The sequence below is a fragment of the Buteo buteo genome, chromosome 20, assembly GCF_964188355.1.
Source record: "Buteo buteo chromosome 20, bButBut1.hap1.1, whole genome shotgun sequence".
NCBI lineage: Eukaryota > Metazoa > Chordata > Aves > Accipitriformes > Accipitridae > Buteo > Buteo buteo.
The window spans coordinates 16,340,591-16,366,844 of NC_134190.1; the positions used below are offsets into that span (position 1 = coordinate 16,340,591).

A 26,254-nucleotide genomic window follows, 5' to 3' on the forward strand; every position below is an offset into this window, starting at 1 on the left:
AACAAATGAAGTTCAGAAATGTATCACGGTCACATTACATCCTAGTACCTACTTGGCAACAGGACTTTTTCCATTATGTTTCTTGTGAACTGCTGTGTGTTGCATTACATCTGGAAAAAAAATAAAGCATAATTTCAATAGCAATTCCTATTTCCTCTTTTAGATCAATCCAACAAATTCACCTTTCCATCACTACCGGACTCTTAGCAGAAGACATCTCCAATAAATAGGCTAGGCTTTATTTACAGTGCTGAAATTAACAGGTGTTGCATAGAGGACAGATCAGTTTGTACAGACAGTATAATCAGGACTCTTCACCTTCCATTTCACAGAAGAATGAAACAGAAAAATAGGAACCGTAACAACCGTTTATGCTTGCTCACCTCTATATTTAAGCATAAGGACTAAATGCACGACTGAGCATCACCCAGTATGAAAGGATGGAGAGAGAAGAAAGGACTCAGAAAAGTACAGAATTTTGTAATTTTTTCTGAATTGCTAAAATTCATCTCAAAACTATGTCACACATTCTGAATAGTAAATGAAGACAAGTCTTACACAGAAGTATTGCACTCTGAACCTCAAAATTCACTATGTTAGTAAAACTTTACAAATTACATTTGACATAAAAAGAAATACTGCCTCAAACAAGAAACAAGAACTTTAGAGACATAGTCTACCCTTTCTTTAAGGCAACCATTAAATTTTAACAAAAGCAACTTTTCTTAATTCCAACTGTTGATGATCTTAGCCTTCTTGGTAGCTATCATTTTGCCTGAATTCCTATCAATGCTACACAAGTCCAAATTTTGATTTGGAAAAAAAAAAAGAAAAAAAAAAAATCACAATTTTTAAACTTCTAGTAGCACTTCACTAAAATGGCACAAAAATTGTTCTGAAATGCATTTGTAGTTTCATTAGATGAACAGTTTTGTTTTTTTTTTTAAGGACAGTATATAAACCACTATTTGAGCAATTTCCAAATATATTGTAAATTTACTTGGTGCGTTCTGAACTCTAAAGAATATGGTAATGATTTTTTTTAAATAAGAAAAAGCTGTCTGAACTGCATATGTGGATTAATGATTGCACATCAGGTCAACTGCAAGCTTCTTATACTGTTACACATTAATAACTAATAAGAGTGGTGTCATTCTGTGAAAGCTAGTGTAAGTGTTCAGTGGTCCATGTTCACCTGTCAGTCCCATTTCTCATCCTTTCCACTTACCAGAAGCTTATACTTGTTTGCTACTGAAAACAACACAAAACTGGCTTGCCATTCCTTTCAGAATGAAATTACTGACCAGCCACTAGGCCGTTGCTTCCACATGTGAACTGTTTTTGAGGTATTTGGGAAACACCAGCTTTCAGACTGTAATTAATACTCCCTATAGTCCCAAACAGTCCTTATTAACAATCCAGAGTACAAAAGCAGCATAGGTTAAGAATAAGAAAACTTGAACATCCTTTCTGTGTAAAACTAAAAGCTAGACAAATTTGTCACATTTAATGCAAAACAGTCTGCAACTCTTGAAGTGCTGCACTCAACTTCAAACCCTGGTAACTAAAGAATGGGTAAAGACACGAAAAGCTACAAACAATCTTGGCTCAAGTAAATTGTAAAGTATATCTTCCTGGTTGCTCAACACAGCTGTGAACTTCTGCCTTCAAGCTGTCTATGAACACTCCCACTCCTTGAATTACATAGCAACCTCCAAAGGAAACTGCTGAAAGTATATAAAAATTCTTCATTTACATAGCAGATTTCATTCAAATCTCTCGGCTTTGTACCAATGAAGAAATCAGTCAACTGTATGATTTCCAGAACTGAGTGTGGTAAAATTTCTCAGAAAAGAACCACCTTTGAGTAAACAACTACCTTCCTCCTGACTTGAAGCTTCTGAACTGTCCTCCTTGAAGTGTTCTGGTGCCTTAACCGTCTTCAAAGAGGGTTGTAAGTTACCTGCAGAGAATAAAGTTCACGTAGTAACTTTATAGATCTTGAAAAACTAGACAGTTCCTGAATGCTTGCACTAAACTGGAAGCTAGGGAAATGGAAGACTGAACTTACTCGTTTGCATGTGGCAATAATTTGAACATTGTCTCCTTCAAAGCAGGCCATCTCCAAGAGTAAAGGCTCTATGGAGATACTTTTATTTTGAAGAAAAGAGTGTGCAAAACAATTTTAAAGCTATGGTGCAATTTCAAAAGGTTGGAATTGTGATTATAGTATTAGAAACATTCCTATTATCCTGCACTTCAGATTTTTTTTATAATCCTTCTGTGTTACAGCAGGAAATGGGAGGAGACCAATGATAGTTATTAGAATTCTTCTGCAACAAGTTACACTCCTCCATTGTCAAATCATTTGCCTGTCAAAAGAGACTTAATTTAGGCTAAAGTCTTCTAGTGCCCTTAATACAGTCTTCACACACAATTTTTTCTTGTTATGCTAGATGGGATGGAAAAAGAAGTGGCAATATTAACAGTTTTGTTGCAAAAATACCACTGCCATGCTCTGAAAAAGGACTTAGTAGTTCGGTAATGAATCTAACTCTAGGAGTCTACTCTTTCCCTCTCAAAAAGTTCCAAGTTAGTGCAGGTAAAATCATCTGAAAGCTGTTGCTTAGGAGTTTGAAACATTGATAAGAAGATCCTTCTGAATATTGTCTGCATTGAAGATACTAAGTCTCCAGAGATCATGCTCTAATAAAGTCTGTTGGAATCAAGAGTCTACTGCAACCTGAAAGTGTAAAATAACTGATGTTATGAACCAGGAGGGAGATAATTGATTTCCTCCTTAATGGAACCATGGTGGCATAATTACACTTACTTAATATATTATTCAGTGTGAGATCCCAACTATTATTTAGGGTATAAAGACCCTTCACTGAACATAGAATTTTTTTCCACATAGGTTTTACTAAAACCATATTCTTCAGAAAAAGTGAATATTTTTGTATTTCTGTGAAGAGATATTTTTATCCCCAACTCTAAATACCGACTGAAGAAGGATTTAAGCTACAAATCCTTTGTCTGCCAATTAATTCTGCACATCTTATTTGAGAACTGTGATGAGATTTTTCTTAAAGATATGCTTCCTCCCCCAACGCTGTCACCACATTCAAAATATGCTACCACAGGCTAACTTGCAATTGCAAGTATTAGCAGTATTCCAGGAATCCCAAACAGGAAACCTAGAAAAACACAGAGGCCACCAATAAAAAAAACCTCGAGCCACTTAACTGTGGTAATTTTGGCAATGAGCAGGATGAGTACTTTTGTCTTAGTACAGCTTCTATTAGCCTGCACCATAGGAAACGTGATTGTGAGCTACCCCAGACAAGTCACCCAGTCCCCCTTCTCAAAAGAAAAGCAACTATGCTTAAATTCATCGCACTATTTGTCTTCACCAAACTTTTTCTTAAGATCTGACTCAATGTCAGAGCCCTGAACCACACCAATGGGATTTGCAACCTCTTCCCCTGCCCTCCCAACGGCTTCACCTGACTGTGCTCAAGATCCAATCTGATACAGCGCAGTTTTGCAATTTTGGGTGAGACTGCTGGGAAAATAACTGGAAGAAGCCTCATCCGGGGCCTCCATCCTTTGGCTTGGGAGCTGCATTTGAAGCTTATTGCTCAGGTCCTTGCCTGGGGTGCACGGCAGCCATGCCTGTGCCTGGCCACATACCTCACTGATCCTGTTCTTAACCGTGACCTAGTGACTTGTTTTTCTGCCTTGACCTCAGACCTGCCTCACTGCTTCAGACTTGTCTGGTAATCACCAGGTTCTTGCCTGCCCCTGGTCCTAATCTTCCTCATAGCAAATTAAGCCCAGTGCTTTCTGTCTTAACCATCAGAGAGAGCAGATGATCCTCTTTACATTACGACTCCTTGGTATTTGAAGACTTAAGTCATCCTCCACTGGAATTTTTCCTCCTCTCTGCTAAACAATTAAGTTCCCCATCCTATCTGTCATGCATTCTAGATCTGACAAATCCCAATGAACTTTCATGTACCCAATTATTTATTTATTTAATTATAAAAATTACCTCCCTTTTACAATCACATTATAATTTGTAAGACTTCCTTCAGAATTGACATCTTTCCATTCTACCCTTCTGATTTACGTACCCTGCAGATCATTTCTGCCCTGCACTAACGCAGTCAAGTCTATCATGATGGAACCCGGCACTGGTTCTTTTTCAGACCATTTCAAACTATAATCATGTAAAACAATGCATTTGCAAGTCTTTCCCACCTAGATGTAGTCTACAGACTATAATATGCATAGCCTGTGCAGTGTGCCCGTCATTAACATGAATCTTTCTGGACTTTGGGAACTCTTTCCTCCCCATGCAGCCTTTCAGTACAACAGAGTTGTCAGAATTTTCACAGCAGTAAATTCCAGCCAGTTTCACAACTATCCTGGACCTCATTAACTTAACATTTTCACTAAACTGCCATGCAAGAATGTCCTCAGTGTTACTAAAAAAAAGAAAAAAAAAAAAAGCGTCATAAAATGACCTCCAGCTTCTACCCTAATCACAATGCCTCCATCTCATCATGGAAAGACTACATTTGTCACAGATCACATGCAACATTTCAAATTAAAGTCAGCCGTCACTCCTCTATTTTCTTCCAAGCGCATATGAGCAGTCTGTTTGAAAACTCCAACTTATTCAATTCCTTACTAAGGTCTTCTGCAACTTCTGAAGCAGTGGCCTCACAGTCAGTGCCTTAACTGTCATGGTGTAAACATGCACTGAAAGAAGAAAAGATTCAACAGAAACAAAGATCACATCCTAAGGCATCCACACAGAGAAGCTAAGCTTAGGTCTCACAAACAATTTGTAATACACAAGTAGATAAGAGGTCCACCAAGGAAATCTCTGCAACGCAAATCCTCTGAACGAGATTCTGTATGTTCTGAAATTAGGGCCATCCCACCGTTTATGTACTATGTACCCAAAATGAATCTTAGTTTAAATATCAAGACAAACACTTCATCTACAAAAGAAACCAAATAAAAAACAGATGTGATTTTTTGGGTCAGCTCAAGCTTTTTGTTCCAAAGTTTAAGATTTCTTAAAAGGAAAAAGTCCTGAACTGTTGCACATACTCAATTCATTAATTACCTATTTTAATAGCATGATGGTACAGGGGAGAAGAAAGAAAGAAAGGAACACAAGCTGATGCTACATAGCACGTTCCCACCGTTAAAAGCATGAGAATCTGCTGAAGCCACTACTCGTTGGCAGGGAGTTCAAATACGACCAGTGGAATACAATGTAACATGAATACATAATTGTAAAACTGTAATTAGGCACAACAGGAAGAATAGCTTTTTATAGACTTTTTGTTATATAAAACAGTATTAGGATATTTCTTACTGTGAGTGTGCAAAGATTCTGATGAAATTGATTGGAAGAAGTTGTATACTCTCTGATTCTGAAGAAAAGCTTGCGATGTATTTGAAAATAGCTGCCTGAAAATTAAGTGAGAGTTTGTTAAACTGTAAGCAATATTGCATAGGAAGAATACAAAAATTTAGTACAGTACCATTTAACAGCAAATTAGGCAGTTCTTAACAAGTCCAAACACTTCAAATTGCATGTTCAGCATAAACAACGTTAAATGCTACTTTGGAGTTTTGTTGTTCAGTGCTAGTGTAAGGTCGGAGTACAGCCAATATAAGAAATTGGTATGATGAATTTTTTTAATTTAAAAGTAAGTGCTTTTCAGCCATCTCAATTCAAACATTTTAGCCACCTGTAACATTTTATCAAAGAGGAGTTTGAACTGAGTCAAAAAGCACTGGACCTTATTTTTCAACTTTTTTTTTTTTTTTTTTAAACTGAGAGGGCTTTTAATTTCCCAAAACAATGCATCTTTTCCTTAAATACACTTATTTGGTTAACTACAAAGTTGAATTCACCAATAATGTCAGTATTTGAGTTTCATAATTATCTCCAAGAGCAAAGAGTGGGATTCTCAATATTGCTCCACACTGCTCTGAGTCTGTTCCCAAGAGGTCAGTGACAAATTCTATTAGCTTCAGATAAGAAAATAGGCCAAGAATGAATGGGTTTTACATCTCACACCAAGTTTTCTGTTACTGCTTGCCAGGAAGCACTACCCAGTTCTACTTTTTTTGAGGATGTGAGCAGGAGAGCAATTTTTGGCAATTGGCACAACTTAAGACCCCCAAATAAGTGTATATATATATCTGCTAAACTTGACACTGTAAGAAAACAAAATTTGTATACAGTAATGCTATTATCATGAGATTATTCATGTAGCATTCCAGTATAGTCACAACATAATTTGCAAATTGTAATTGTAGTTCTATACTACAACATGGTTGGATATGTTCAGAGGTTATCCTCAAACTGAATCTCTTGGGTTTGTAATTACTGTGCAGTGAGGCTTCACAACCTTTCTGTATTACAATACATTCTCTTCAGTCAACCTCTATGTAACAAGTTTGCTCATTTAAAACCAGAATGTTTATTAGCCAAAATTGTTTGCACAGATTTAGATTTTGGCTTGACAATCAAGCCAATAAAGACAGACAAATAATATTACAAATCAAAATAAAAGAATATCGGGAAGGAGGAGGTTGAAGCACACAGTGGCTCCCTATCTTCTTAGGCTAAGTTATTAAGACAAAACCCAAAGGTCTGATATGCTTGGACCCGCAGTACATTCTGAGTAGGGGCTTGAAAAGCGGTGCCTGATTCAGCAAGTACCCTAACTCAAGAGATGCTGCCTAACCTGATGACTAATTTAAATTGTTTTGAACAAGGTTGAACAACCTTGACAGAAAAGAACAAATGTAACAAGACATCTGTAGCAAACAAAATGAACAGGGAGGCACACCCAAATTCATATTGCTGTTCTGAGTTACAGGATTTGACCAACATGTCCACATCCCAGCAAGCACTCTCATCACTAAATAGTAGGTTATGAGGTATGGGCCATTTTCTTACAAATGTGTGAGCTACATTTAATTTTACATACATGCCTCACTATTACTGTTTATACTTTCCAAATTCTATTCTGTCTCTCACTCTAACCTGTCATAAAATCAGAACATATGTTCAGAGTTACTGTTTCTAGTATTTCTAAATATACCCTTGGATAATGGAGGTAAGACCCTCACAGAAGTGCCAATCATTGCTATATACTGCTACTCAGGACAAATATGTTTGTACTTGTATGATTACTTCTAAAGAAGTAATCTATTGAAGTTTAATAAGAGTCTCAATTTAAAGAAAAAAGAATAAGAGTCAAGAATATCTATTTCATTACTGCCTTCCCATTTTCTTCACCAATTGTGTTTAGGCAGCAGAATTTCCATTGTCCCTAACAGTCACCTAGTTTGACTCCAATCACTTTTCAGGTGATGCATTTCAGGTTATTCGCTAAAATATTTACCTGATTACGGGCTCAAGATCAGCATGCCTTCGTTCTTCCCTCTTCTGAAAACCCTGATTTAGTGCTCTTAAAATAGTCTTGTCAAATGCTTCAGTAGACAGTTCCTTTGGGAGCTGAGAAAAAGGTTAATATGAAAAATGAGTAGCTGACATTTTAAAGACTATATTTGCTCACCATCAGTCTTTATACCTTTTGGTATCAACAAGAAACTCTATTGTTCCAGTCTGAGTAAGGTAATTTACAGACCAAAGGTACAACAAATCATCATAATTTAGTTTTGCTAGAGAAACACCTTGGTGTAAATCCTCACATCAAACCCAGGTGTAAGATGGTTTAAAGCTCTGTTTGAAAGAACTACATACAGAAATTTACCAATACTAAGTTCTTTTCCAGAGTAATTTACAGCCTTTTTTATTTCTTTAAATCTTTCACACACAGAAAATAGCTCTGAAAATAACATTAAAAAAATTACCAGGGAGGACAAATGCACTGTACTTACTATCATCACTTAGCTACATTAAATTATTTTAAAGAAACAGGAGTAGAAAGGGGACTGTTTCAGTTATATAATACACTAGACTTCAGTGGGCAATACTGAGATTACTCAATAGCAAGTCCTTCTCCAGTTGCCATTAACACTGAAACTTATGAAAATTCATTGTAACTCTTTCCAATATCAGTATTACAAAGTGAGGTCTTCTGATGTTCTAGTTCAGAAGGCAAAATTCCTGCTACTAAAGTGCATGTCTATTTTAAATGAAAATATTCCCTAGAACAAAGATTTTTCACATTTACCACTTCCAAAATAATGTACTTAAGTACATTAAAGCTGATCAAATTCATTAATTTATATTTCAAAAACTCCTTTAATTTGGGGGCAATTAAAAGTAAACTGCCATAGCAAAAATGCTTTTTCCTGAAGTTAAAAGCTATTGCTAATCTGGTTAATATCTGCCATCAGTTATGATCAACAGCATTTAGTAATTTACACTAGAGCAGCTTCTTCCTCTAGCATATCTGGAATACACCCAATCCAGAGTGCCAGCTGGATATTACATCCTGCTAGTGCTACAACAGCAAAGCACTAAGTAATTCTTTCACTGAATGAAAAGCTACTAATAGAGAGACACTATGTCTAATGTAGATAATTGCTTGGTAACATACCTAAAAGCAACTTCTGGAACCCACACAGACAGGTGCTGTTAGTATTGGATTAGTACAGTGCTATAGCACCTGAAGTGTATTAGATACAAAACCAGAAAGAAGTGCTGAAAGTAGCTGTTCTTAACTGACCCCTTTGGCTTTAATATGTGCTATTGAGGAACTCTGAAGAATTAGTCAGTATTAACCAAAAGGTACCAAAAAGCTACTGCAGAAGCACAGAGGCAAGCAAACCTCCTGTCCCGGTGTTTTGTATTTAAATTTGTCCCCAGGAACAGCCACAACTTTCTTCTTTAGAACTTTCATTAAAAGGAATTAAATTCCTTCTGTAGTTAAAGATTCAGTTTACAAAACCAAGATTAGGTGCTTGAATTATCTTAACTTCAGGTAATGAGATATAAGCTTGTAAGTAACAAGGCTTAGTCCTTCTTCCAGATACGTGGGTAATTTCCTACATGCGAAGAACTTTTTACGTTTCTCACCTAAGAGAAGGTGCTCTTTAAATATAAAGCATCCAAGTTATCCCATTTACTATCTTAGTTTTTCCACCAATGCTTCTATTCTGAAACAATTTTTACAGTTATCTTACTCCTATCACCCACAACCTTGGAATTTCCTATCAATTATTTTGACCATTCTTTTCTGTCCTTAGGAAACTGAGCATACTACTTAACAATGCCATGCAGACTGGAAATAAGAATAACAAAAAGCCAAAATGCAAGTGCATATGTACTGGACAGCATTCTCTTCTACAGTGCTTTTTAAAGCAAGGTATAAGTTTTATTGTGCTTTATTTAACAATTCTGTCTTTCTTCTCTACTTATGGCTATCAAACCAACACAAACCAAATATATTTTTCAGCTATGCACATTCTCCAGAACACCTCAGCAAGCTTGTAGCAGCCTGTGGTTGTCTTCCTCTTGTCCTGCTACCTTCTATGTATCTAGAATCTGCTGGAGCAGTCAAGCCAGCACATGGAACGCTCCACATCTGAAGAGCTGCCGTCAAACTAGATGGCTCTGCAACATTTTGCATCCTGTTTTCCTGGCTCCTCTGCCTCCTCCTGGCAGCAAGTAGGTACTAGAGGGTCCACTTCAGAAACTGGTGTTCATCTCTACTTTACAGGTAGGAGAACAGGAAGCATGCAGCTGAACACTCATCTGCGTGGGATCCTGTATGACAGTCCTGTTTTAAGGTTCTCTTCAGGAGCAGATGCATGTACCCTACGTTGTGGGACACCCCATCCGCAACCAGACATGCCATCCATAATTGAAATCCTCACAAATCAAGCTCTGGGAACTCTTGGAACTAGGTATTCCAACTAGATTAAAGCAGCAGTGAATACTCACTGCTTCGTTTCTACAATGCTGGAAAACGTAACGTTGATAACTACAACAGTGAACAAGACAATGACCTTTGTACAGTAACTGGCTTTCCACTTGCAATTAACACTGCAGTTAAGAACACCAGATGCCATCAAAACATGGCCAAAGCAGATCTTTCATTAGTCCCCTGAACAGTGAGTTTAAACACAGAATCTCCCAGAATAGGTGGAACCCCAAATAGTAGACACTGGCAATGAAACACACAGTTCAAGGTCACCACACGCATATGGTCTGCATGTGGCCTATACACACAAATGCATTCCCTGCTTGGGGCGGGGGGGGAGAACAACTTAGAGAACTTGTACTTTTTTTAAACACACACACACACACACACACACACACAAATAGTTGCTAGATTTTCCTCAAATGTAATTCCTTGCAACAGTGAATACGCCTGCCTTTACTCCACTGAAGAATACAACAGTAAAATTAAGAACTTTTATGCTCATGGCTCTGCTTCATTAATTAAAACCAACAAATAATACTCTTTAAGGTCATTCTAACAGGGACACCAATAAGCAAACGAGCAGCACTTGTACCTACATGTTAACTCTGTGGGGAATATTAAAAACTCATCTGGTACCTTTATGGTAGCTCAATTAAAACTGTAAGATCAATTTCAGATGAGACAAATTATTTCCTCCTGGGAAACTCCCTAAACATTGTGTCAACCTTCTTCATCTGTCAAGCTGCTCCACCACCACATACGTGATTTAAATGGTTAATACAATTGTGAAGTACAAAAATCTGGTAGCATGCTTTTGTTCCTGTAATTACATTCCAGAAATCACAGCTCTGCTAGACTACTTCTGAAGTTATAAACCTGATTTTTTTTTTAATATTTCAATACATACTTTTAGCAGGAATTCCTGAAGCTCCTGGTGTGTTTTTGTTACACATGTTACCGAAAGATCGGACCAGGTTACCTAGTAAGGAAGGAAAAGAAAAAAAATATGAGGAAAGTTTCTTTTTCCAAATATCATATCAGCTATCTGATCTTAACATTTCCATAAATCTGACAATCTCGGTTTAAGAGTTAACACTTGCAGATAAGTAAATACCAGGCAGTACAGGGATAACTGTGTACTTTTTCAAAGACATGCACTAATTTTGAGTGTACGTTTTAAGATTCACCTTCATGTTATTTGTGGCTAAAGGGAGTATGAACAAATTCAGGTGAATGCAATCAAGTCCCTCAAGATTACTGACTTACTGACTCAGAAAGAAGCCAGGTAGAAGGCTCTGTAATTACAAGACTTTGGTATCAAACAGACATCATTAACTGCAAAAACCAGGTACCAGATAAAAGGACTGTAGATCAGACATACTGGACTGAGCTCTTCTTGCCATTATCATGAGTAAAAAAAAAAATAATTTCTCTTTTTGTTCATATTGCCTATAAAATAAGTTTATCTGCCTCACGCTTGAATCTTACATGGTCATATAGAAGTTGTCATAGGGTACAATTCATAAAAAAGTACTAATGCAAGTTACTAAAGAAGTTACTCAAGAATCAGACAGCATTTTGGTATATGCTTGCAAAAATTTCAGTAGCTTATTATTCTGACACAACATGCAAGTAGTAAAACAGCACCTTCACATGCGTACTTTGAGGAAGTAAAAAGAAGTAAGCTTGGTTAGATGAGTGCTACCTGGCTTTAAGCCCACTTCTGGGCTTAAGATTCCCATTACATGCATGGGAAGATTCTGTGTAATGGGAGTGGACATGGCAATTATAAATATTCATTTACTCCCAAGAGTTGATAGAATAATGTCAACCACCAACTGCTTTCAACGTAGTCTCCAGAAATGCCAGCTACTCTTGGTGCCCTCAGTTGGGAAGCCATGACTGTAATTGCTGTTATAACCTTAAAAAAGCAGTGTCTGGGCAAGCATAAAATGATCTGCAGTGAGGAGCACAGTATATACCTGTACAGATGAGAAGAGGAAACTCTATCCTAAAAGAACTGAGGTGGAGGAGTTTCAAGCTTACTCAAATACTTCCCAGAAAATCTCCACATTCCCCCTTTAACAGAGAAATTCAAAACCACTGTCAAATCCATCTACGTGCTGAATTTTCAAAATAGTTTTGTGACTTTAAATGTTAATAAGCCATATGGGCATTCTGTACAAACCTCTCCTACCTACTATTGTATTTTACCTAGTACTCAGTTCACAAACTATTTGGACAAAAGATCTATGACAAGGTTGAAATACTTGGGCAAGTTAACCTTTAAGACTTTGAAGGCTACATTCCACGACAGTAGTGTGGAATGCCCTCAGTAAAAGAAGAGGGCAGAATTTTTTGCAAATTTCACCTTCAGACATGATCAACCACAAGGTATCTGTTGCCACTACTTTACTTCAAAAACAGAGATAGTATGCATGTCAACTTAACTCAAATTTCAAGCTTCTAGTAATACCAGGAAAGACTAAACTCTGTAATTCACATCCATTTAAAGAATACAATATCAAACTTTGGGATCAACACATCGGTTTTCATCTCAAAATGGCATTTTTTAAAGTTTGTCTCTTCAAAGAGTTCCCACGACCCATGTCATATGGCCAGTTATGGTTCATCTAAAACATTCTTTTGTTTGGGGGGAAAAAAGGTAAAATTTAACTCTGTGTGCAAAACTGGCATACTACCAGACTTAATATCTATTGGCCAAATGACTCATGATGTTAGTCAGTCCTTGCTAAGAAAATTAGTACTTTGATTCAAATAGAACATCACCACCAACAGCCTTAGCAGCTATTATTTAACACCTACAGACTTTAATACCAGACCTCAATATCGAAAGCTTCTCTTCCAAAGTAGTAAGCAGCAGTGTTTCGGTTTTGTTTAAAATTCACTCACATAATTGTTTTATATGTTGCCTCTGGCTATTGTAATACATGACGATTATACCAGGTAGGCCTTCAAGTTTGTTGACATTTTTTAGCTTGTTTGGTTTTACCTTAACAAGCAAACAGACCCCAAAACAAACCAACCAACCAACCCTCAGTTTTGCCAAAAACCACAGGAGCCATTCTCTTATGGTAAACATTCATGAAAGAGACCTAAGATGACCATATGACTCCAAGAAATATATAGCTGCAGACATAAGAGCTGCACTCCTATGCCACTTGAGCAAACGATCAACTAGTTTTAGAATTCTTTGTAATGCTTACCCCAAATTAGGAAATGCCAAGTTTCCTGAAGTCATGTCACACACCCAGCTATGGCTGGTGTTTTACACATTCCCACCTTATGCCCACAATTACATAAAACACCTGATCTGCACACAGAATCCAAGAGAATTATAGGATAATTCCAAGAATCTCTGAAGACCCTAATGTAATTCAAAATTGCCTTCTGAGCAGGTATTTGAAGCAAGCTATATATATCTACAATACATAGATATCCTGAAGACAATTACTTTAATATTCTGGAGGTCATTTGCTTACTTTGAATGTGTACTCCAAATGTTTGTCAGCCCTTTTTCTTGGTACTCCTTTCAGGGTTATCTTCTCAATGTGTACAGCTGAAAGAAAAACACCTTATTGTACATGTCAAAATTACAGTCTGAAAATGCATCTACTTATCTAGCCACTGAGAATCACTGTATGCTATTTATTGATTCACACAACCCCACTCTTCCTCAGATGCTATTTTACTATAACAAACTGCAGGGGGCAGGTGGAGCCTTGTTCTCTACAAAGTATTTCTCTGGCCTAACCACAACCCCTTCATTGCAGATCATGGGAATCTGCGCATTACCCAAAGAGCTTATTTAGACCAAAAGTCACATAAATACAACAATATAACCACTCTAGGTGAAAAGTCAATAAAAGGAAGTCAAATTGCATCTTTACTCCAAGACGTAACAAGTGCTGATAAAAGCCAGTGACAGTGCCTTCTACATCCACGTTTCTGAAACATCAAGTAGTAATAAGAACAAACTAAGGCAGAACCACTGTATTTCTGAAAGGCACTTAGGTGGAAGGAAACACTTGGGGAAGGCCTGAAGGAGAGAGAAATGAGTGTTAGCAAACGGAAAATGAAGAGGAGAAGCAGAAGGCTACTACAAACATACCGTAAAGAGTATGATTAAATTTAACTGAAAAGGAAGAAAGGTACTTTAAAGTACTTGCTACTTTAACATTCCTTCCCCATAGTCTACTGTATTCAGGAATAGGCAAGTTATGGCTGTGACTTGGAAAGCAGCAGCACTATATGGCTTTCACAGCCTGGAGATCTTGAGGGCACATGACATTGTTCAGGTAATACTCTATATAAAAATCCTTATGTAGCCGAGATGGGCTTTTCACTTTTCCTGCTATGCTGGCCTAAGAACTCAACAGAATTTTATTCCTTTACAAGCATGAACACATCTTTATATGTAAAAAGTTTTATTTAAAAAACAGTTTGAGGAGCCCTACACCATCAATGCTTCCCTTCAATGCTTTTGAAACTTTTCTTCTTTTTTGGGGGGAGGTGGGAGGACGGTGGTGTTACCAGATAATGTTTTCCTTTCAATTTTTAACTGTGTGGGATATATTGGGAGATACTAATAATAATAATAATAATAATAATAATAATAATAATAATAATAAAAAATAAAAATCAACCTCCTACAAGTGTATGTTACAAAGCTTATTCTTAGAGATTAGCTAATTACCATATCATCTAACTTGAACATCTTTAATGAATTTTGTTAAAGTTACAATTGAAGTATCATCCCCATCAAACATGCCATTTCTAAGAGAACTAAGTATTGGCAACTTCCTTAAAGGAATAACAAGCCAGCATATAAGCCTAGTGATATTATTACAGCTTCCCATCCTTGCAGTAGAAAGACTGACAAATACGGAGTCTGCTGGTGTACACTGATTGTAACCCTCTACCTGCGAGTTAGAGAGCTAGACAGTAAGTTCATTTTTATCTGTTAATGAAGATTAATTCTTACAAAGCAATCTAAGATGAGCTAAGGATGCCAGACAGTAACATACATCAAGATACCATGAAAAGCCAAATGTTTAGTGACCTTAATCTTTACTGTCTGGTATAGATAAAAGCACTGTTAGAAAAAGGACTATGGCAAAACATGAGTTTTGGTGCAGTAAAGTTTCTTAATGGCCAGTGTTAAAATTGATACCATCAGCTGAGCTGATATTCATAAGTTAATTAAAAAGTTGATTCCCATGACTGGAACTGAGAATAGTGGTTTAAATTGCATTTCACTACATGCATATATTTAGCATACATAATTATGGAAACTAACACCATTAACATTCACAGACAGTCTTCTTTTCTAATGAGACTGTTTATTTTAAACTATTGAATGCTCTCAATGTTAAATACATTTGTCCTCAAGTATAAAGAAATTTTATTACACAATGTAATATCTTCAGCTTCTGTAACTTCTTTTTGTTGCTGTTGCATGCTTCACCACAGTAAGTGATACAACAGGTAATTACAGTGTTGTTGCTGCACAGCTTTAGTTCCACAGTTTCAACAGACCGCTTTAAAATTCTCTTTCCACAATTACACTTTAAATATTCTAAATGGCTAGACCGAGAAGAAATGTTTGAATATACAAGCCAATGAGGTGTGTTACATCTCTACATCTATTTTGGACACAACAGGTGTTCAGGAGGATTAAGTCAAGCATGTATACGTTAAACTGCTTTCATTTTAGAGTATAAATCAAGATTTCTAAAATTCATATTCATCACAGCTGAGAATAAAAACTATGTTTTATTATCAGTGCTATTTCTAACCCAGTAAGGAGATTTCTGTAGTGGGGACTTTTTCTATCACATACCTATATAGCAAATATCACAAAATGATTCTGATCCGTCACTGTAGTTTCTAACTATGACAATACAAATGCTGAGAAATATTTAAGCTCTTTGCTAGATTCAATTATTCAACTTTTCTGTGCTTCTGTTACTTAATTCAAGAGCGTTGCTAAAGAGAGTCTCCCTTTTGTGTTTCTAATTTGTGCATATGAACACTTTGAACTCTGTAAAAGGATTTGAAACAGGTTTGTTGTCTGTAATCTGCCATAATCTTTCTCTGTGTTTTTTTTCAAGGAATTTAAACTCTCAATTTGCCTGCCTTCAAAGTGTAATTAAATCTCCACAGTAGAAACAAAAGGACATTTATGAGGACAAAAGGAATAGCAATAGTTTTCTCAGATTGCCAGCTCTTCACTACCTGCAGGATAGTGTAGACTAATTTTGAGTAGACAAGTGATTTGCTAATCTTGTTGGAGAATAAAGGGTAAGAATAAATCTGTTTTCAGTAATGCTCATTTCTTCAAAGAGAAGAAACTGTGCTGACAATTGCACAGAAGAGTTCCATTTACACTCTGAAACCTTGTTCTCATTCTCCCCAACAGAGCGAAGACGACTGATTTCTATGGAAAGCCTCTCACTTCTCCAAACTACCACTTCTATAAAACCTCCTAATTATGTGTTTTTCTTTCTTTGTTTTTTAAGACTAATCGCATACAACTGAATCAAGCAGCAAAAGCTATCCACTGTTTCACAGTACCTTCATGTTAAGTTTTACTTTAAAAATCTGAACACCGCTAATACAATTGAATTAAATTTTCATGTTTTCTCCCAAATCCCACCTCTTTTTTTCAGGAGGAAGCCCATTTGCAAACAATTTTCATGCATGCAGTCCCCAGAAGTTAGCAGCTAACAAGAATGGCATCTTGTTATAATAAAGAAAAGACCAAGCAGGCAGCAGAGAAGTTATTATACTTACCAATCATTGCAGTTTCTTATTCAGATAAACAGCAAGACAGATGCAAGATTTGTACAACTCCAGGCAGAGTTTAGCGTTCAAAGAAACCTTAAAGTATTCCTCAAAAGAAGCCTCAGACAACATACCTTCTCGCTGAGGTCTATGGGAAGCTATCGGTAGTCCATCATGAGGTGCTGTGGTTCGTTCTAGCAAACTGGTCTCATTACTTGACATGCAGTCACTATGGGAAAAGTCATTCTAAATTGAGAAGGAAAAAAAAGGAAGTGTCTTAATAGAATGTATATTATCAAAGCTTGCTCTGAACAGCAGAAATTAAAAAAAAAAAGTTCCTTATTTGGTATTCTGTGGGAGAAAACCCTGAAGTTCTTGACAGTGGCAAAAATGTGGTCATTAGGCATTAAAATTTTTATTTTATTTATGTATTTATTAAATGTCAGCTATAACCGCCAATATTAAACTGACCTTATTTTAAAAACAGAACAGGGTGGGGGGCAGGTCATGTGCCGTTAGGGTATCTCAAGCTAGCCAATTCAGGATCATTAGCTCAGAGCTTCAGTGCTAATTTACTGTTAGTATGAACTCTTTCAGTTACTAACCTGTGAAGTCATCTACTTGCTACACTCTAAACAGATTCTCCTCAATTATATTCATGCCCTGTATCTTCAGCCTGCCTCCTCTTCAATATAGGAAATCATGAATAACTGTTTGGACAGCCTATGAGGACATACAGTCCTAACAGCTAAATCTATGCACCTCTTACTAACTAAACATTCAGCACACAACCAGTTGCCACCAACACCCTCTCTTCCATAGAGAAAAGGACAGACTGAAAGCTCATCTCCCCCCACATTTGCATACAGACTTCAAAATTATATGCCAAGAAATACTACTGTTTTAATACAGTGCATAAGGAGGGACAGAACAGGAGATCATACAAGACAGGTAACATGGACAGATAACTAAGAGAAGAAAGAACAAACTAGGCTAATGACAAATTAGAGAAAAGTATTAAATGAGCATGGACTTCAAGTGGCTTCTCCAGGGTAACAAAAGCCTATGTAATTTTTCCCAAATTAAGATAAAACATTAAAGTATCAATTTGCATGTTCTTCAATGACCAGCTCTTGTTAAAAACCAAACTGACCAACCAAGCTAAAATTCAGGCATGTTGTAAAATGTTCAATGATTTCAGATGCAACTGCTTTTGCCAGCTGACCAGTGTAATTCCATGTTTTAAGGAAATGACACATTGCCTTAAGTGAGGCACCTCTATTTATCTGTAACAAGTAGTATAACATATGAACTTAGCAAGTACTTAAATGCCATCAATATGCAAATACCATATTGATGATAGCAGCAGTGGCAGCAGCACAGAGGGGGAGAGAAGGTGGTTTTCTGTTTAGCACTACAAATCAACCAAACACTGTTTTTTACTAAGCACTGGAAGCTAAAACAGAGGGTAGGTTTCTTGGGAAAACTTTCAAAAGAAGCAAGTTAAATAGAGGACATTCAATGCACCACAAATATTTTGCAACTGGTCTGCGTGAAAACTAGAAGGTAAATAAATAGCTGCCTTACTAGTAGCTCTATAAAATAAATAAAATTCCTGGGAGAAATGGATACTTTTTGGAGATACATATTGAAAGTTCGAAGACTGTTCTCTCATTCAGGATGAAGAACATTGCTCCACTGAAAGACCTTCATAAAAGATGGGTGGAGGAAAAATATAAATCTTGAGACAGTACTCTTATTTTTAAATTCATGAAGCGTAAGATTCTGGAAATAAGTGCCCGAGTATAGGTGATTTATTTTTTTTTTCCCCTGAAGGACTTGTGCAACATGACAGCACAAACCAGCAACTAAGACTAGTTACCTTGTTTGGTACAGAGGGCTCCAAAACTGTCACAACAGGCAGACTAGAATGAGGAAGCAGAGAGGTGTCAAAAGACATCGGAATCCCCTTGCAGTCTGTGAATTCTTCAATGAACTTTTTCAGATTTGACAGATGTACCAACTAAAGCTGGCTTCATCTTACTAAACCAGCTTTACATCATCTATAGCGTGGGCACAAACTGCAGCAACTCCTAACAATACATTCAACTCATTTAGGACCCAGTAAGACATCAAGCCTGCCCTGGGCATAGTGTTAATCTAACCTCCATCAGTCACATCAACACAGCAGTACACAATTAGCAAGTGAACATCTATGTGCCTTTAGACTGCACTACAGGTGGTCTGAGGAACTGAACTGACATTTTAGCCGTTTCATCTAAATCAGCGTACGGTTTGTGTTCTACACTGACTGTCAGTAATTTCAGGTTTCAAAGCAATCAGATTTAAAATACAGAGAATGCTTTGTTTCCTCAAGATGAAACTCACACCGGTCCCTAGTCACTCAGTAAACAGTCTCAGCAAACTTAACTGTCCTGGTTTCAGCTGGGATAGAGTTAATTTTCTTTCTAGTAGCTGCTATAGTGTTAAGTTTTGGATTCAGTATGAGAAGAATGCTGATAACACACTGATGTTTTCAGTTGTTGCTAAGTAGCATTTAGACTAAGTCAAAGATTTTTCAGTTTCTCATGCCCAGCCAGCAAGAAGGCTGGAGGGGCACAAGAAGTCGGGAGGGGACACAGCCAGGAGAGCTGACCCAAACTGGCCAAAGGAACATTCCAGACGATGTGACGTCATGTCCAGTATATAAACTGGGGGTGTTGGCCAGGAGGGGTGGATTGCTGCTTGGGAACTAATTGGGCATCGGTTGGAGAGTGGTGAGCAACTGCATTGTGCATCACTTGTCTTTCTTGGGTTGTATTTTCACTCTCTTTTTGTTATCTTCCTTTTCATCACCATTACCCATTATTATTATTACATTTTACTTTTTCTTTCAAATATTAAACTGTTCTTATCTCAACCCATGAGTTTTACTTGGTTTCGATTCTCCTTCCCATCCCACCAGGGGCCAGGCAGGAAGAGTGAGTGAGTAGCTGCATGGTGCTTAGCTACTGCCTGGGCTTAAACCACGACATTAACTATCAAAAGAGTATTTCATGCTTCAAACATCTAATAAATTATGAGTGCATTGTCAGATATGCAAAAAGAAAGGAAAATAGCTGTATACCAACGAGATTGCATTTTAACAGCTTTAGCAAATTTCCTAGTTTAGTTTAATTAAAAAAAAAAAAAAAAACCAACCCACAAGCATGCTCTGGAGGGAGCCACTTTCAGATCTTTCAGAACTCCCATTGATACTGTTTCGTCAGACATTTCATAACAACTGTGGACATAACCAAACCCAAGTACTTCACTTTTTAAGTGTTAACTCCTGGTCATGTATTATTCACAAAACTGTTGGCATTTGAGCATTAAAGTTACCCTGTTAAAACTGTAATTCATTTAAGACTGTCCATAAAAAGTACTACTACTATGATTAACTGGCTGTGTCCAAACCACATAAGCTAACAAGTTTAGCACATTCTTCAGTACAAGACTGAATGTCTTCCTGACATGAAATCCAACAACTGAACAAAGTTTTCTAGTGAAGATCAATGTCAATTCTCTGGTGGAAGTGAGGTCTTCCTTAAACTACAGCCACACGCTTTGCCAAAGCAGCTTTGGTATCTTTCTTCCACACTGCATACAGAAGATGACAGACATTTGGATTAACTCTTGAGAGAGGCTCTCAAACTATTCACTTTGTTTTACTTTTCTAAGATGTCTTCTTTCACCTCCAAAATCATCAGCATAAGAGCTGAAGGCAGTGCTTCATTCATTTTAAGGAACAAGGTGAGACTTCCACCTAATCAATTACTTTTTTTTAAAATTCATAAATGGATCTAAAACCAATCAAATTTAAAGTCAGACCTTCTTTTGCATTCAAAGTCAGGCTATTTGTTTTCATTAATGGAAAAATAAATTACAGTCTATCCTAATAAATAATTGCTAGTTAAGAAGTCAAAGAACTTGTGAGCAGTTTCTAGAAGAGAGGTGTGGAAATAAGATTTACTTTAAAGATGTATTCTGCTCAGCTTATGTCAAAGAAGCATTAACTATTGCTGCTACACTTCCTAATACTAGAAACCTGCTTCTCACCTAGCACATACATCATCTTTGTAGCAGTGTTCAAATATTTTTGCAGAGAATTACTCTAGAATGGTTACTTTTCTATCCATGGCAGCGTTCTGTACCAGGTGAACTACATCCACATTTGAAGGCTCCCTCTAAACTGGAAAATATTACATGGTTCAAACCTCTACTTAAACAAGTCCCGATACCAACAATTTTGGAAAACATCGTTAACTGTAAAACAGTTCATAATTTATTCACTTGAAAAATTCTTCTGCTAGAAAGTTAAACCAGTAATATGTACTGCGTGTATTCTGTGAATGACAGCTTTTACAACACCTAGTGGAACACAGGAGGTAGATGGTAGGGTAATCCAGGGCAGTCATAGCTTTACCTTACAGCTTACAGCCTGAAAGGGTTGTTCCTCTGCCAGCTCCAGACCCTATCTTAAGCTGCATTACAACTCTTCACATTTAGTGTTAGCTACTCTGACAGTCCTACATCAAACACTCACAAGTAACTAAAATACAAGTGGCATTGTCAGAGCGGACAACTCTAGCACGCAAGTGACTGGAAAGTCAAGGCAGCCTGGAGGGCCTCTGAGTATTAAGAGTGACATCATGGGTCGCTACCTGGTGCCAGTCACACCATAAACACAAGTCCTTTAAAACTGGGTATGCTGCTGAGGAGTTCCTGTCCATGGTCATGCTGTATAGTGCTAATTGTGCTAGTCTTTTCCTGTCAATGAATAAAATGTATGCACACAACACGTGCAAGTGTAAGGTTAATTCTTGCATAAGCCTTTGTCACTGCAAGGCTTTCACATGCAAGGATTCACTGCAGCTCATAGTGCTGCTGCTAATGATTAAAATACAGTGAAGCAAGAAACGTGGGTGGCCCCAAACCAGTTGCCAGATAATTAATTTAATAATCGCACAGATCTTTGTGACAGGCTAGAGGATTAACTCCATTTCTCCTTGAAAGTGAAACGAGCTAAGAGAGCACTCTAAAAATTCTCTCCTCTCACAATCTAGACCAGAGTTTTGTGTCCAAGACATCTTTCCTCATACGGTTGAAAGCAAGTACCATATTAAAAAAAAAAAAATTACCTATCACTTGAGATATTTCCCAGGACTGTAAAGATAAGCACCAAATGTCTGAAATGGAGAGCCATCCTGCTCAGAAGGATGTTGCTCTGTATAACTAACGTATGTGAGCTGAGCAAATCTCAACTAGTCTACACATGACAGATGTCCAAACTCTGCCTTCTCTTAACGTAGATGCCTGATCAAAAAATGTCATACTGGTATTGGTTTGGCAATAAGTAGTGAAATCTGTTATTGGATAGCCTACTAATCATCATGAGCAAGTGACTGATGCACATAAGTCTTCTGATGTTTGCATTGCACTTTCATAAAAGAACTGTTCATGCATCAGCTCTGATGAGCACTAACAAGAGAAACCTGCTTACAGCAGCTGGACAGCTTGATTAGTTCTACATGCCCAAATATGAAAGCTTATTTTTCTGCAAGACTTCAGTAAATGTGCTGTTAGGGACAGCACCACTTAGCCTTGCAGGATATGCAGATATAAACCGGCACAGCTCATTCCTTCATGTACAAGTGGGAACTGGCAAACAAAACCAGATGAAAGAAGGCATCTTGGAAGAATCAAGGTCTAACTCATCATCATGAGTTATCAGCTACAGCACCTGTACCTTAGAGAAATTTGAGTGGTGTCAGAATAATCATTACAGATGCAGTGTCAGTTACAAGACCAAAGCCGTGATTTGCTTAAAACAATCCTTACAGGCAAGCTACCACCCTTATTGCTTCACAACTGTGATACACAGATGTTAGCACAAAGGCTAAACATCACCTCTTAAGAAGCAACAATCAGCTGAAACTGCACATGTACTTGTGTGCTGCTGAACCCTCTCTCGACAACAACAGCAGCAAAGAGGAAGCTTTACTCAAGACTGTGTGCAACTACATCTGCACCCTATCAGCTAATTCTCACTGTTGCTTGGATATAGGGATAGAACATTCGTGCCATCTTATACTTAAATGGAAATCCAGCACATGCATTTAATACTCACAAATGCAAACATACAGGGCAGCAATGCTTCAAAATCTGTTTGATGTTGACAACCGTTGATGCAAGAGATTGCCTCCCATGCAAAAATCGACTACTGGGTCTTGGACAAGCTGCTAGCCAAATGCAAGATCAAGACTGAAGACAATTGCTCAACTGACATTGCTGCTAATTTACGCTTTGGTTTGCAAGCTTTGAACTACGCAATGGCACTGTCCGATTGATTTGAGATGCAGAGAGCTGTCCTACAAGACTAAGAACAGAATCGGCCTCAAGATCTAAGACCACAATGATCTACCAAACGATCTCTCTTTCAGCTACAGCCAACAAACAACTTAAATGCTTCCTGTTAACTCTTTTCACATGCATAATCAACCTCCAGAACAATGCTGCTTATTCCACATAGAATCACAGGCTGGAGAAATGGGCTGACAGGAACCTCATGAAGTTCAACAAGGGGAAGCACAAAGTCCTGCTGCTCCTGGGGAGGAACAACTACAGGCATCACACGAGCTGGGGCCTAACCAGCTAGAAAGCAGTTTTGCTGAAAAGGACCCATACATATAAAAATGTATATATGTACACATCTGAAGGGAGGGTGCAAAGAGGACAGAGACAAGCTTTTCTCAGTGGTGCCCAGGGACTGGCCCAGAGGCAATGGGCACAAACTGAAACGCAGGATGTTCCCTCTGAACATCAGGAAACACTTTTTTTTTACTGTGAGGGTGACCGAGCACTGGCACAGGTTGCACAGAGGGGTTGTGGAGTCTCCATGCTTTGAGATACTCAAAAGCCATCTGGACATGGTCCTGGGCAACCAGCTCCAGGTCACCCTGCTTGAGCAGGGGGAAGTGGCAGACAAGATGACCTCCAGAGGTCCCAGCCAACCTCAGTCATTTTGTGGTTGGTTCTGTGACCAGACATAAACCCCCACAATATGCAAAATAAAAGCCTGACTGGCTGAAGGTATGGTTCACATGGATAATGTGCAACTGTCCTCTTAACTTGTATCTAGTAAGCTGGACTGCATAGAGAGAACACACAGTTGCCCAAGAGTGCTTTAAGGCATTATGTGTTTAGCGAAACTATTTTAAGAGCTCACTTGTGAGAGGCAGCAACAAAACACTACAAGGGAGACAGAAACCTTTTGAAAAAACATCAGCTGATTCAGGGAGGAAAAGCACACCATATGACAGCTTCAGCAATCACATACTGACTAACTTGCAGCACCCTGAAATCATGAGAATTTTGAGACAAAGGGCATACCAACCTCTTACGCAGCATTAACAACTTCAGCTATGAAGGCCTGTGGCAACTACACTTGAAGTATCAGACATGGCAGCTACAGCAATGATTTACAGTGCTGGGGGAATACCGCACCTTGTGTCTGCTAGAAACACAGCACATTCTTTCTCTAAGCCTCATTTGCATCTGAGCTTTTAACTGTACTTAAACCACAGTTTCAGTCTAACCTAGCTAGCCCATGACAAAGTGGAGAACTTGAAGGTAAAGCCAGCAATGTAACAGTTCAGATGTTACTGCATCACCAGTTGGCTGCTCATCCAACAACTCTGTTAACTTCAGTGCTGTTCCAGTTGTCTGTTGAGTGAATAAGAAAAAAATTACTTGAATGTATTAGTTCAGACTGATACCAGAAAATATTCTCAAAATGGCCTAGAGTGGCAGAAAGATCTAAAAAAACATTTGCCCCCTAAGAGTGGTTCACAGAAGTACAATTAGTACTGAGAAGAGACAATGCCTTCATTACTACTTTTAACTACTGGCAGAGGGTAATAGGTCATTTTGTCCAATTCTTGAACCCAAGAGGTCTAAGCAGCAGAGTTTAAAAGTATTCTTTCATGTATGGCAGTTCCGAATAACGGAAAATCTCTGTCATGTTCTTATCTCACTCTTAAGACACTTCCCAAGGCATTAAATCTCCTTTCACTATTAAAAGTATTTTTACTTTTTTCTCCCCAGAACAACAAGATTAAGAGGTTGAAGAAAGGCAAGAAGCTCACAAAGGAATGCAGTTTCCAGCCAGATCTCTGAGTATGTCCTCTGCAAGCTTCGGTCTCTGAGAGTATAAACCCTTGGACTGGGAAGATACTACAGAAATTCACCAAGTCTTGGAGGAAAAGTAGACATTTAGTATTAATTATAGTTAATGGAGAATCAACTGTCATTTTTTCTAGGGCAGCTATGGCTAGACACTGATATTAGCAAGTAAATGAGGTGACAGAGATTTAAGTAGACAGAATCCTATAGACTTCAGTGGTTTCACAGATACAGCCATCTTACTGCTGCTGTCTGCATCCTTTTCTGCAGCTCTTCAGAAATTGCTGAGAGTCCTCAGTACTCCAAGCCCAGTGAGATCCTGCTATCTACAAATAAGTCAAGACTGGGCAACACTGAAAACCGGACCACAGCTTAACAACAGTAATCTCAGTGCAAGCATGAGGAAGTCATGTGTATATTTTCAATGCCCTCAATGCTCTTTTCTTATGTCGGCTAAGAAACTGGCATGGAAAATGAGAGGCTGATTAACCATGGTATAAAGGGACTGGGCAAGGCTACAAACTTGTCTTGTCCTAACAGCTCATATTTAGAGCTAAACGACTGAAACAACTGAAAGCAGTGAAAGTTTTTACTCCGCAATTTCCTGGAGCATTAGCATGCACATTTAGACAGAAGCCTTTCATTTTAGGCATTGTCTTTTACCTAGTTATGACTTCCTTTCCAGAAGACTTCCCGTAATGTTTCTGGAAACCCTTAACTCCTGTTTGGAGCCAGAGAAATTCCTGTTCAGAGACAAGGGTGTTAGGTTCACTAAGAGAGCTGGAATACTTTTTATCTCAGTACACAAAACTTGTAAAAACATTTCTATCTTCCTGGAGCATATCACCATTTAAAAGATCTTTGCCAGGAGTAAAATGACATTTTTCAATCTTTCTGTCTCTTATTTAAACCACAGTCTGAAGACACACTTTTCCTTATAATCAACTCTATGACACTAAAAAGAGTACACTGCTGTTTGAAAATAGGATTGCCTGTATTTTTGTTTCCACAGACAGAGCTCTTAGATTCTAACATTAAGTTCTGCTACCTTGTTCTGCTGCAAGTCACTGAAGATCAATCATAAAAGTACTCTTCTAATTTGCAGACAAAATATCCTATAAATAGAAGCCTGCTAAGAAAAATACTCTGTAAATAGAAACCTTCCATTTGTTTGTAAGTAGAGACTTTTTCTGTAAAGAATCCTCCAGCCAGCTAATTATAATACTATTCAGCAAACCATTATCTCCAGGAGATTGCTTATTTCAACAGAACCTTAGTTCTATTACTGT

The 26,254-nt window shown here is 37.8% G+C and overlaps 1 protein-coding gene across 4 annotated transcripts in view; it reads right to left on the reverse strand.

The window, feature by feature from the left end:
- The window catches only part of ZCCHC2 (zinc finger CCHC-type containing 2), a 45,788-nt gene that overhangs the window by 14,110 nt on the left and 5,424 nt on the right, over positions 1-26,254 (reverse strand). For 2 of the 4 annotated variants that reach the window (XM_075052432.1, XM_075052431.1), the window contains exons 2-8: positions 16,877-16,988; positions 13,439-13,515; positions 10,843-10,914; positions 7,443-7,555; positions 5,396-5,490; positions 1,880-1,963; positions 53-110 (exon numbers count right to left, since the gene is read on the reverse strand). In XM_075052432.1, coding sequence (XP_074908533.1) covers positions 53-110; positions 1,880-1,963; positions 5,396-5,490; positions 7,443-7,555; positions 10,843-10,914; positions 13,439-13,515; positions 16,877-16,988 — 611 coding nt within the window. The remainder of the gene's footprint in view (positions 1-52; positions 111-1,879; positions 1,964-5,395; positions 5,491-7,442; positions 7,556-10,842; positions 10,915-13,438; positions 13,516-16,876; positions 16,989-26,254) is intronic. The other 2 variants (XM_075052434.1, XM_075052433.1) reach the window with 1 other exon arrangement.